The sequence below is a fragment of the Propithecus coquereli genome, unplaced genomic scaffold (assembly GCF_000956105.1).
Source record: "Propithecus coquereli isolate 6110/MARCELLA unplaced genomic scaffold, Pcoq_1.0 Scaffold213, whole genome shotgun sequence".
Taxonomy (NCBI): Eukaryota; Metazoa; Chordata; class Mammalia; order Primates; family Indriidae; genus Propithecus; species Propithecus coquereli.
In genome coordinates, this window is record NW_012146412.1 from 1,409,262 (window position 1) to 1,421,811 (window position 12,550).

At 41.2% G+C, this 12,550-nt stretch overlaps 1 protein-coding gene across 1 annotated transcript in view; it reads left to right on the forward strand.

Annotated features, from left to right (window-relative positions):
• Nucleotides 1-10,675, forward strand: part of RFC1 (replication factor C (activator 1) 1, 145kDa) — an 82,799-nt gene extending 72,124 nt beyond the window's left edge. Inside the window, 9 exon segments of the mRNA XM_012644470.1 lie at nucleotides 31-96; nucleotides 244-339; nucleotides 451-549; nucleotides 1,885-2,039; nucleotides 2,165-2,282; nucleotides 4,136-4,281; nucleotides 7,528-7,741; nucleotides 8,850-9,041; nucleotides 10,047-10,675. Of these exon segments, the coding sequence (XP_012499924.1) occupies nucleotides 31-96; nucleotides 244-339; nucleotides 451-549; nucleotides 1,885-2,039; nucleotides 2,165-2,282; nucleotides 4,136-4,281; nucleotides 7,528-7,741; nucleotides 8,850-9,041; nucleotides 10,047-10,130 (1,170 nt within the window). The 3' untranslated portion in view covers nucleotides 10,131-10,675.
• The last annotated feature ends 1,875 nt before the right edge of the window (nucleotides 10,676-12,550 follow it).

Consider the following 12,550-nt stretch of genomic DNA (forward strand, 5'->3'; position numbering starts at 1 on the left):
TGTATGTGCAATGATAGAAATCATCCCAAGATTCGCTCTTTGGTTCATTATTGTTTTGATCTTCGTTTTCAAAGAGCTCGGGTTGAACAGATTAAGGTATGATGATTGAAATTTTTTTCCCCATCACACTATCCTGTTTATTTAAGGGTCAGTTTTTAAAAGTACCTGCTAAATATTTTTAAAATACCTGATTATATTAGTTTTTAACAAATCATTGAAGATTCCTCCTCTTGTCAATTTCAGGGTGCTATGATGTCTATTGCATTTAAAGAGGGCTTAAAGATTCCCCCTCCAGCTATGAATGAAATAATTTTGGGAGCCAATCAAGATATCAGACAGGTAAAATAAATATTTATTATATGAAAGTTGTTGATTCTTTTGAATTGATTCCAAGGAGGGGGAGTAGCAGTATTTCCCATCTTGACATTGTCTTATTTGTGATTTTTTTAGGTTTTACACAATCTCAGTATGTGGTGTGCAGGAAATAAGGCATTAACGTATGACCAGGCCAAGGCTGATTCTCACAGGGCCAAAAAGGATATTAAACTGGTAAAATAAATTTCCATTTCTGTTACTTTCTCAAGCTAAAACACTTCTTGTTTTGTAGGTATTAGCTTAATAAAAATAGTTATTATAGTTCCTTGATACACCTGTAGAACACATGGATGTTTATAATAAGAGCTATAGAAAGATGCTAAAAATGTCTCTATTTCAAATGAATTTCTCCCCACAGATGTCATTGTGTGTATTATGCATTTTGACAAAGGGATAAGTTTTAATTTATGCTCATGCTTCTGTTATAAATGGCTTTTCTGGAGTTTCTTACATATGGCTTCATATTTTGAATGGTTTTGTACTCTTCAGAATAATGTTTCAGATGGTTTAGTTTAATAATCTCTCCAAAACTAGAGGTCTATGTCCATTACGTCTGTGTTCCATTTTACCTAGTCACTAGTCAGAATTTATTATTAGAGTAATGATTAAGCCCCTTTTTTCAAAAAATTAATGCACTTTATTTTTTAGAGCAGTTTTAGGTTCATAGCAAAATTGAGTGGAAGGTACAGAGAGTTCCTGTGTACCCCCCACCCACCATGCACTACCTCTCCTGCTGTCAACCTCCAGCACCACAGTGGACGTTTGTTACAGTCAGTGAGGCTACGTTGACACATCATCATCACCCAGAGTCCACAGTTTGTATTAAGATTCGCTCTTGGTGTTGGACATTCGATGGCTTTTGACAAACGAACAGTGACACCATCCACCATTGTAGAGTCGTGCAGAGTAGTATCGTCGCCCTGCGAATCCTCAGTGTTCCACCTATTCGTCCCTCTCTCTCCCTCTTAATCCCTGGCAACTGCCGATCATTTTATTGTCTCCATAGTTTTTGCCTTTTCCAGAATGTCATATAATTGGAACATCAGTGTGTGGCCTTTTCAGATTGGCTTCTTTCGCTTAGTCATATGCAATTAAGGTTCCTCCCTGTCTTTTTATGACCTGATAGCTCATTTCTTTTAGTTGCTGAATAATGTTCCACTGGATGTGCCATAGTTTGTCTGCTTGCCCACTGAAGGGCATCTTAGTCACTTCCAACTGTTTGAATTATAAATAAAGCTGCTATAAACATCTGTTTGGAGCTTTTTGGATAGACATAGTTTTCGGTTCATTTTGGTAAATGCCAAGGAACGTAATTGCTGAATCACATAGTAAGAGTATGTTTAATTTTGTAAGAAACTGCTTAACTGTCTTCCAAAGTGTCTGTACCATTGTACATTCCCAACAGCCATTCATGAGAGTTCCTGTTACTCCACATCCTCACCAGCATTTGGTGTTGTCAGTGTTCTGGATTTTGTCCGTTCTAGTATATGTGTCCTTCCCTCTTTTTAGGGCCCATTTGATGTTGCCCGGAAAGTGTTTGCAGCTGGAGAGGAGACTGCTCATATGTCACTTATGGACAAGTCAGATCTCTTTTTTCATGATTATTCAATAGCACCCCTCTTTGTCCACGAGAACTACCTACATGTGAAGCCTGTAGCTGCAGGGTGAGTGTTCAGAGCTAGTGAGGGGTAGGACTGGTACCCTCCCAGCACGGCAGAGGCCAGATACCTAGGAGGGAGGGACCCGCTGTGTGGATGGCAGTGTAATCCAGACTGGTTCTCTCCTGCAGGGGCGACGTGAAAAAGCACTTGATGCTTCTGAGCCGAGCGGCAGACAGCATATGTGACGGCGACTTAGTAGACAGCCAGATCCGGAGTAAGCAAAACTGGAGCCTTCTGCCCACACAGGTAGTTAAAGTGCAGACTCTGGTTTAGTTAAAGAGAACAAAACATACAGCTTTTAGCGCCTGTGATCACTTGAAATACCAGGTAAACAGTATGGCTCTTACAGCAAAGATTCAGTCTGCTAACAGATTAAAGGACTTTATGGTCACCACTGTCTATTTCTTAATCTGGCCTTACTTTCAGTGTTTCAAAAATGTTTTTATGTAAATGGACACATGGAAATAGGAAGGTTAGATTTTGGTTTATAAGTAAGATGTGAATCAAAAGATTGATGTGCTCTGGTTTACTTTAAGAATCCTTTTTTGGGGGCAGGGGGTGACGTTTAGCTCTCCCAGGTGGCCACTAAGTAGCTCCTCCTTGAAAAAGTGCAGCCAGGGCGGCTCAGTGGCCGCCTTTCTGATACATGGATTCTGATTTTCTTCCTTGCCAAAGAGACAGCTTTATATTGTGAACTATATTTAGGTTGATAGCTTTAACTCAAAAAAAAGAGAGTTTGGCAAACATTCACATTAAGAATGTTACTTGTACATTTACCCAGGATTGTTGGCCTGAGTTGTAAGCAAGGGACTTGCAGGATGCCTGCCCTTCTCTTAATTCTACCCACACATTGCTTGAGAACAGAAACCAAGAACTCACTCTGGAGATAGCAGAATCCTTTCTCTTATGTTTTAAAGTTTTTAAAAGTTTTTCTGGGGCCGGGCGCGGTGGCTCAGGCCTATAATCCTAGCACTCTGGGAGGCCGAGGTGGGCGGATCGTTTGAGCTCAGGAGTTCGAGACCAGCCTGAGCAAGAGCGAGACCCCGTCTCTACTAAAAATAGAAAGAAATTAATTGGACAACTAAAACTATATAGAAAAAAAAATTAGCCGGGCATGGTGGCGCATGCCTGTAGTCCCAGCTACTCGGGAGGCTGAGGCAGGAGGATCGCTTGAGCCCAGGAGTTTGAGGTTGCTGTGAGCTAGGATGACGCCACGGCACTCTAGCCTGGGCAACACAGTGAGACTCTGTCTGGAAAAAAAAAAAAAAAAAAAAAAGTTTTTCTTTACTTAATAATTGTACCTTTTTCAGGACCACTGAGGTAAGTTAAAAAAAAAAATACTTGTACCTTGAGACTTTATCCTGAAGAAATAATTTTAAACATAGGAAAAGCTTAATGTATAAAAATATTTCCTAAAACATTAGTTCTGACAGCAAAAAATTAGAGAAAATCTCCATGTCCAGGAACAGGAGAATGACTGTGATAAATCCTCTTGATGAAATATTGTGCAGCCTTTGAAATTATTTATAAAGATTATGTCATATGGAAAAATGCTTATGAGAGAATATCATTAGAATAAAGCAGGATATAAAATTTATGCAGAATACGATTCCAGCCTTTAAAAAGGAGAAACTCTGGACATAGAAGACATCCATGTAAGGATGCATTGTTTTTTTCTCAAGTGCCAGTTTAATTGATTCTCTAATCGTTAGACTTTCCATGCTTTAATCTACCTATGCTATCAATCGCTTATGTTGCAGACCATCTTACTCCTCTTAAGCTAATTTTTTGCTGCGACATTGGCATCCACGAGATAACTGGTGTGTTGAGATCAGCTGGTTGAGGAGGCTGAGTTGGCACGAAGATCTCTCTGAGGGCCATGACATGTTTGGGACCCAGGTGTGTCCCGCAGTCTGTTGTCTTCTCTGGGAGAAGTTTCCCAACAGATCAGACACAGGGAAAGGGCCTGACTGCCCTGTAAGTAGGTGCCGAGGACAGTGTTCTTCATTTTCTGTAGACTGCTGGGAAGTCACCAGCTGCTAAGGAAGTCACTTTGTACTGAATATAAATTCTGGACTGCAGTCGATTTTTTTTTTCAGGCCATTTATGCCAGCGTTCTTCCTGGAGAGCTGATGAGGGGGTACATGACCCAGTTCCCCACCTTCCCGAGCTGGCTGGGGAAGCACTCGTCTACAGGCAAACATGACCGTATTGTTCAGGACCTGGCATTGCATATGAGTCTCAGGTAGGTGGTATTATTCCATTTCTGGCATTTTATTGCTGTGCTGTGTTCAGCTTTTATCTGATAGGGATGGCAGGAGTCAAAAGATTTATGTTTTAGTTTTGATTTTATTGCTCACTAGATAAATGATCCTGGATAAGTTCCTTATATTTTATGGGCCGGAGTTACATCATCTGTGATCACTATCACACTTGCTAGAAAGATACTTTGGAGAGTAAAGCCAGATGGTAGATACCATAATTTTAAGATAAATTTTAAAGACTATATAAATCTGAGGTAGTGCTATTATTTATGGTTTATTGTGACTATGCCTGTTACTTGTAGGAATAACTTCTCAGCTTCAGAATAATTAATAGGAAAAAATTGAACTATTTAAAGAAATGAACTAGTTTTTTTTTTTGCCTTTTCTAGTGTTTTTACCTATTCCACTCATTTGGGAAGAGGAATACAGTTTAGCATGTAACAGGAAGAGGCCACTCAAGTAATTGACAATTAATGTGCTTAGAGAAGTTTAGGGAAGTTTAACACATTAACTGCCACGTGAGTTGTATTTAACTCACGCCAGTTTTGAGCCCAGGGCCTCGTGAAGCATAAGTAATTCACCCGTCTCTTTACCTTGGGAGCCGTGTAGTACACAGGCAACTCACGCTGCCCTGCTGTAGCACACGTTACGTGATGGGTGGCCCCTTGGGCAAAAACCCTGCAGTTGGTCTGTGAAAATCTTGCTTGATGTTCTTACTGTTATAATTAATATTGATAATTTAATTGCATATAACTCATGCACAGAAAAAAATAAAAAACAAATTTTTCATTAAATTAGAAAGGATCGTTTTGTTTTTGAAGTTTTTATCCTATTTTTGTAATGAAACACTGTGGCCCCAAGAAAAAAAATTTTTTTTCTAGTGTGGCAGTCAATGTGTTAAAAATACTAGTATTTTGTACAATTTTGTTAAAGTTCAGAAACTTGGAAAATGTGCATGCACACAAATATTAGGTGAACTTTAGGGATTCATTTTTAGCTGTGAAGAACTACTTGAGTAATCTTAATTCCCTTTCTGGTCCCTGGAGAAGATATTAATATTTGATCCCCAGATCCACCCTTAACTTTTGGTTAGAGCTGAACTGAGCAATGCCTTTCTTCTCTTCCTGTAAAATTCTACTTCCTGCTAAGGCCCCCCTTCCTAGCATATGGCATCAGTGTTTTTTGCCACCCATATATTAGTTTTCTATAGCTGCTGTAACAAATTACCAGAAACGTAATGGCTTAAAGCTACACAAATTTCTTGTCATCTTGAACGGGGGAGATCATCCTGGGTTACCTGGGTGGGCCCCGTGTAATCACAAGGGTCTTTGTCAAGGGAGGCAGCAGTGTCAAGTCAGAGATTTGAGGATGCTACTCACCTGGCTTGGAGGTTGGGGAAAGGGACCATCGGCTGAGGAAAGCGGGTGGCCTCTGGAAACTGGAAAAGGCTGCATTTCCCTTGTCTTCTGTTGGCCGGGCTGAGTGCCTGCCCTCAGCTCTGCTCCCTGCCCGCCATTTTTAAAGGTCATACATCTCTCTGCCCTCGGGGCATCCCTCTTGGATGCTCCCACTCTATTCCTGGCAGATTTTGAGCCCTGCACCTTCATGTTGTTCTGGGGCTGTCCTATTGTATGTCTGTCCTTCCCCCATTAGAGCACACATTTCTGGGCTTAGGAACTGATGCTTGCTTACCTAGCACAAAAAATTGCTCAATTAATATTTTTCAACCATATATGGGACATATTATCAGCAAGGACTTTTATAATGAATTTCATGATTTTTTTAACTAAGTGAAGAGCTTCCTACTTTTTAACTCTGATCAAGCCACTGAACTTTTATAGGCCTCAGTTTCTCTTCATTTTTAAAAAATGGAAGTGTAATTTTATTATTAGTTCTTAACTTTTGGGGGAATCTGCAAGCTTTAATCTTTATTCTCCCCAAAATGTACAACGGCACAAATAATGTAATTTTAGGGGAATTACAGATTCCTGAGGTGACAAACCCTTGATTTAGGTATGTTAGATGGCACCGTTAGACTTTTCTAGGTTGAACGTTCTGTGATTCTATTAGAAGATGACAATATTGTAACAAATTACAAGAGAATAATTTTAGAAGTGATTTCATTATTTTCTTGGGTACTGTGGCTTAGGGACTTACACTACTTCTCTTCAAGTACTAGATGTGCTTGATTATGGAAGGCCAGATCTAGAGGAAATGGGTGAAATTAAAATAGAATTTTAAAAAATTCTTTGTCTAGGTAATAAAACAGTTACAGGGGGCAAGGTTCTAGACTTCTGACCGGAAGAACCATGTGGCTTCTTATAGTTCAGACATTCAGTTACCTGAAGACAGGAGCAGGACCCATAGGTAGTTTATAAAGAATCATTTCTTTTCTGATTCTAATGTGGGTTCTGACACCAACAGCTTTTGAGGTTTCTTGTTTAAAATATGTATACATATAATTGCTTGGTTTGAAGGAGGACTCAGCTGGGTTGGAAAGATTTAGGATGGTGGCATGTGAAATAATGTTTTGTTCAGTTGTAATATTTTCTGTCTTTAAGAAGTGACAACATTTAAGGGAGAAAGAGAGTAACATTCTAGTTCTCAGCAGATCAGAGACTGTTCCCTAAGTATTTCACTGGCCAGTGTGGATCACTTTTTGATTCTGCAGGAACATTCTCTGCAGTTTTCTTAGATTTGGGGAAAACTCTGCCCTAGAACTGAAGATTTCAGAGTAACACTGTTAGGAAATGTGAGGGAAGCATTCGTGTGTAATTTTGTATGTTACAATCAGAGACCAGAAGGTGTTACACACCCTCGTGTAAGAAGTGGCAGTCGCACTTGAGGCAGGAAATTTCATTGCCTTTTACTGATGCTTTCAATATTTGGAACTGGAACGGTAATCTTTATGCCGCGTTGCACATGAACACACAGACGCACTGCTGTTGCCGGGCGTTAGGAGTAGGAGGGAAACAGAGCTCGCATTGGTTTTTCAGTCACTGATCCAGGTAAGTGGAAAATTCCCTTTGAGTACACGGATGTGCACCCGTTACCCTGGCGGTGTGGCTGGCCCGCCCGCCCCGCTCGCTGTGAACAGCGGGCGTCCCCCTGAGCGTTGTTGAAATCAGACTGGACTCTGCCTGGTCGCCTCAGTGTGGGTGTGCGCAGCGTGAGCTGGTGCGAGTTCGCCACTGACGGCAGGTGTGTCTCTTTTGTTTCGGTGTCAGAACTTACTCCAGCAAAAGGACTGTGAACATGGATTATTTGTCACACGTAAGGGATGCACTTGTACAGCCCTTGACCTCACAAGGGGTAGAAGGAGTACGGGATGTTGTTGCACTTATGGACACATACTATCTGATGAAAGAAGACTTTGAGAATATCATGGAAATTAGCAGCTGGGGAGGCAAACCTAGTCCCTTCTCCAAGCTGGATCCCAAGGTAAATTGTGTGACCTGCGTGTTCTCTGTCAGTGAGTAATCACCAGGCTGTGCTAGGAGACTTCAGAGATGTTTTAGATGCTTTAAAAAAAGGTTAACTTTTTTCCTCCCTTAAGTGCTTGTGGCTTCCTATGGCCTGTGCCATCCAAAGGTACCATTTGAGTACAATAATAAGAGTAGACTTCTGGATTTGACTTTACAATTTGTATTTTTACCTTTGCTTCATGCTCAGTGGAAAATCAAAAGTGAAATCTGAAGAACAAATGCAAACGTATTCCTTATAGGGGTAGGGGGTGAACCTGGGGAATTAAAAGTGAGTGTGGTGGAGGTGATGGATTATAAAAATGAAGACGTGTTTACTGGCTGAGGATTTTTATAATTTCTCTTTTTCTTAGTCTGCTTAATCTGTAGGTTAAGTATTTATTCCAGTTGGATAATCTGCTCTGTAATAACATACCTCCTCTTTTCTTTTTGTAATATGTATATTGAAGTATATGAATATGTAATATCTAACACCTCACTTTTGTGCCTGTCTGTTGGATGCTGCTTCAGAAGACATGTTCTCTGTAGGTTGCCCTCTCTAGAATTTTGACCTAACGTAATGGTTACCAGTAAATCCTCATAGCAGTTGTTAGAATTCATGAACTGATTCTGGAATTATGTTTAGAAGCTTGAAGTTAAGACTTCTCAAGTTACTTAGTATTTTGAAGTAACTACTCTCATTGTGGTAAAGGTAACTTAGGTGTTTTGTTGTCATTAAAGGCCAACTTGTATTAATACCTAACTTTGCTTATTATTTTGTTAGGAATGTGGGAGTGCTGAATAGATAGAAATGGTGACTAGAAGTGATTTTTTTGTTTGCCTAAAGCTCCCAAATATTGATTCTTAGTCTTTTCTGAGTCGTGGGCTCTACTAAGAATATCATGAAAAAAATGGAACTTCTCCACAGACAAGTGCATATACTTCTATTTACGTGTATACGCGTAAATATTTTACAGATAGTTGCAAGGGGCTCCCCGGGGTCTCTTAAAGCCTTTAGGCTTGTGAAGTTGAAAAGAATTGTTTGGCACTTAGATTTTTAAAAAACGTCCTCTACTCCTTTCGTATAGGTGAAAGCAGCCTTCACAAGAGCTTATAACAAGGAGGCCCACCTCACCCCGTATTCACTTCAGGCAGTGAAGACAGCGAGGCACAGCACAGGCCCGTCGCTGGATTCTGAATACAACGAAGAGTTAAATGAGGATGACTCTCAGTCGGATGAGAAAGACCAAGATGCTGTAGAAACTGATGCCATGATCAAGGTAGTGTTTTAAGCTACAGACAGGAGAACCGAAGAGTAGATGATCTTTTCTTATATACAGCTTGCCTCGGGAATAATAGGGCCTATTTGGCAAGTAGCAGAGTAAGTTGAAAATCCTTCAGTGTTTTTTGCTTATCATGGTTGAAGGTGGAGCAGGTAAAGATTTCATTTTTATCAACAGCTTCTTATAGCAGTGGAAGAACAAATAGCAAGAAAATAGGCCGTCATGTCGTTGGCCATATGTATGTTCTGTCAGAAAACTAACACTTCTATTTATTTGGCGATCGGCGTATGCTTTCTTATCCACAGACACACATTTCCACGGCGTGCTCAAGAAAAACATTTCTTAACAAAACCATTTCTCCCTTCTGGTATTTGTGCTTTGCTCTAGTCATTGAACTGCCTATCGAAGTTTCTCAATGCAAAACATCCTTGTCTTGTGCTGGGAAAGACTAAAATTGTTATAGTTTTGGAACCCTAGTCTGCGGCCTCCTCTCTCCTTGCCGTGGGCGCTGCGCCCTTCGTGTCTGCCGTGCGCGCAGGGCCGGGACGCGGCCCTCGCCAGTGCAGCGCCCACGCAGACACGGGGGTGTCTCCCGTCCTTTTCTGCCCCTTCGCAGAATGACTGTGTTTAGAGCCTAATCTGAAACTGACAGGAAATTCTTCATGTAAACATCCTATTTGTAAATTATCTCTTGCTTATTTTGTCTTTCTTAAATACACCTATGTTTTACCTCTAAGAAATTGCCTTACATAGGCAACATACCTTAGTTCTAGATAGCTTTTCAGTTTTTACTGCTGGCTTTTAAAGGCTGTAACTAGCCCAGTTGTTGCTTGAAAGCTGGCTCCCCAGGGGTAGCAATAGTCCAAGATTTAGATGTTTGCAACCTCTCTTTTTTTTCAATTTAGTTGCAGGTAAAGATTAGATTTATTACAGGGATGAACTTATTTCATTTACCGGTAAATACAGTTACTAACTATTTTGTGCATCCTTTCCCCCCAGCAGAAAAAGACCAAATCTTCAAAGGCTTCAAAACCAGAAAAAGATAAGGAGTCCAGAAAAGGAAAAGGAAAAAGTTTGAAGAAATGAAACTGTTTTTCACTACCAATAGCCACTTTTTACTCACTGTCCTGACCGGTCTAGCTGGTTTAAAGAAAGCCTGTTTTTCCCAGGGCAACCATGTTTTAGCACAATGGTGAGACGTGGCGGTCCCCTGCAGATGCAGGGCGATGCAGCTGGAAGGATGTGGCCAACAGGCTCGCGCACGCCTCCCACAGAGGTTCGCAGGACTGCTCGCGTCCTCTGCTGGCCACCAATCCGGTTAGGTCGTTGTACTTCAGAATGACTGTGCACAGCTGGACCTAGAAACTGTATGTGGGCTTTGGAGTCAGATTTTAGTTAACAAAATAAGCCTGGTGGCAGTGGCACTAAGGTGTCTTTTTTAGGTTTCAGAATTTATCCTGGTGGCCTTTATAGGACCAATGCTGATTTTTTTTTAAAAGGTAGTGCCTATTATGTGGTGAAATTTTGTAAATAAATAATAATACAAAACTGTCACCACCTAGAACTGGGTATTCTTTGTACATTGTCAAATATCTTACAAAGTATACATTAGGAATAAAAATGTTCCACATAATACATGTATAAATTCTTAAGATTTTCATCTTGTACAGCTGAATACTATGTTGATATATTACTTTCCTTATTAATTTGCAAATGATTGGATTTGAAAAGCATACCACGTTCCTTACTGACCAGTTGTGTGAAGCATGACGCTGGCGGTTGAAGAGGCAGAGCTCTGACTCCCAGCTCCACTCTCTGAGCCCTGCCCACGTCTCTGCTGTGCGTCAGGCTCCCAGAGAGGCACAGGTAGGGACTGCAGAGGGCGGCCAGACGTTCTTCCTCTGGAATCCGAACCCATCAGGTTCAAAGCGGCAGGGCCCAGGCTGGGTCAGACTCTCAGGCACACTCTGTCGTGGGACAACACTAACACTGGCTTTTTTGTTTACCGTGTCCCTGGGAGATCTGGTCATGCCCTGTGGTTGATTCCACAAACCCACCGGAACTTCAGGTTGTTCCTGTTGCTGTACTTGTTGAGAGGCGCCGAGGCGGTGGGTCTAGCCTGGAATTTAGGTGTCAGCTGTTGTGTGATCCTCTCAGTAAACGCTCAGAGCTGTGTGCGACTTCTGTGAGGTGTGTGCTGAGAGGAACGTAGATAAGGATAGTATCCCCTGCCTTTAAGGAGCTGGCAGCCTTGTCTAGGAGATGAGATGTAAAGTTCTTGAGACATTTAAAGTGTATTTACCAGTGTGAAAAATGCCCTTTGTGGAGATTAATTCATTATGAGAATAAAACGTTGCCTTAAGCCTTTGCCTCCCGAGTCTGCCCTTCTCTTTGTTAAAGCCTGGCTTGAAACTTGGTGCTTCAGTGAAGGTTTCCTCACCAGTGGGGGGAGGACGATTTTTTTTATGCATATTCTTCCATTTCTGTTACTTTTGGATGTGCAGGTCACGTCTCCCTCGTTGCTCTGTGCACACCAGGAAAGTGACTTAATCGCCTCACAGCACAATGAATATTGCTCTTCACGTGTTCGTTATGATTGTTTTTAATTTTAGAAGCTCAGAACACAGTATGTGTATAGATTTTGACATAGTATGTGTATAAAATAACGTTTATTATAGAATTAGAAATTGTAAATATGCTCTTTTTTAATACATGAGGGTAGTAACACAGGTCTGATTCCTCTTTGAAGGCCTCGTGACTATGGGGCCAAAGATGGAGGTTAATGGCAGATGGGCGGTGGTTCCCCAGCAGTTCGGATGTGGATCTAAATGTTCTATATTGGGATGGAATCTTTCTTGGAGCCACCAGGAAAGTGGCCTTTTGGAGCCACTCGGTGCCACACATCTTTGTAGCATAAAACAGCATACTTGCTCTTTTCGAGATCATTGAGTCTGGCCATTTTGTTATTTATCACAAGTCATTCAACTTTATCCTTCATCTTGTTGCTGGGGCCATCCTGTAAAATCAGATCATCTGATTCATTCAGAGTTGAGTGTGTGACTCATTCTGTCAGCTGTTCAGACACTGGTGACATTGCTCATTTGGTGACATTGGCCTTGGATTGCAAGGAAGTGTATACTGCTGACGTAGGAAATGTAGGCGCTCCCTTGGAGAGGGCGCGTGTGGGGTGTATTGTTTGTGTGATGTGGGGAAGGAAACTTCATACGGCCTTGGGGAAGATTTCAAATAATGTATGTTTTCAGGGGAAGTCAAAGGGTTTAATTTTGTGACAGGAATTCCATAGTACGTGGTAGAATGACTCAGCAGATACAAGCTTATAGTTTCACTCGTTCCTTCAAAGATTGGTTTTACTGATTTTTGATGTTTCGATTCTGGGACTGATTCTGCTATCTAGCCTTGATTTGTGTAAACGTCTCATTTCGAGCTTTTTAAACTGTTAACTGTATTGCCCAAACTTGACAGTGCTTCGAAGCTACCATCCTTTA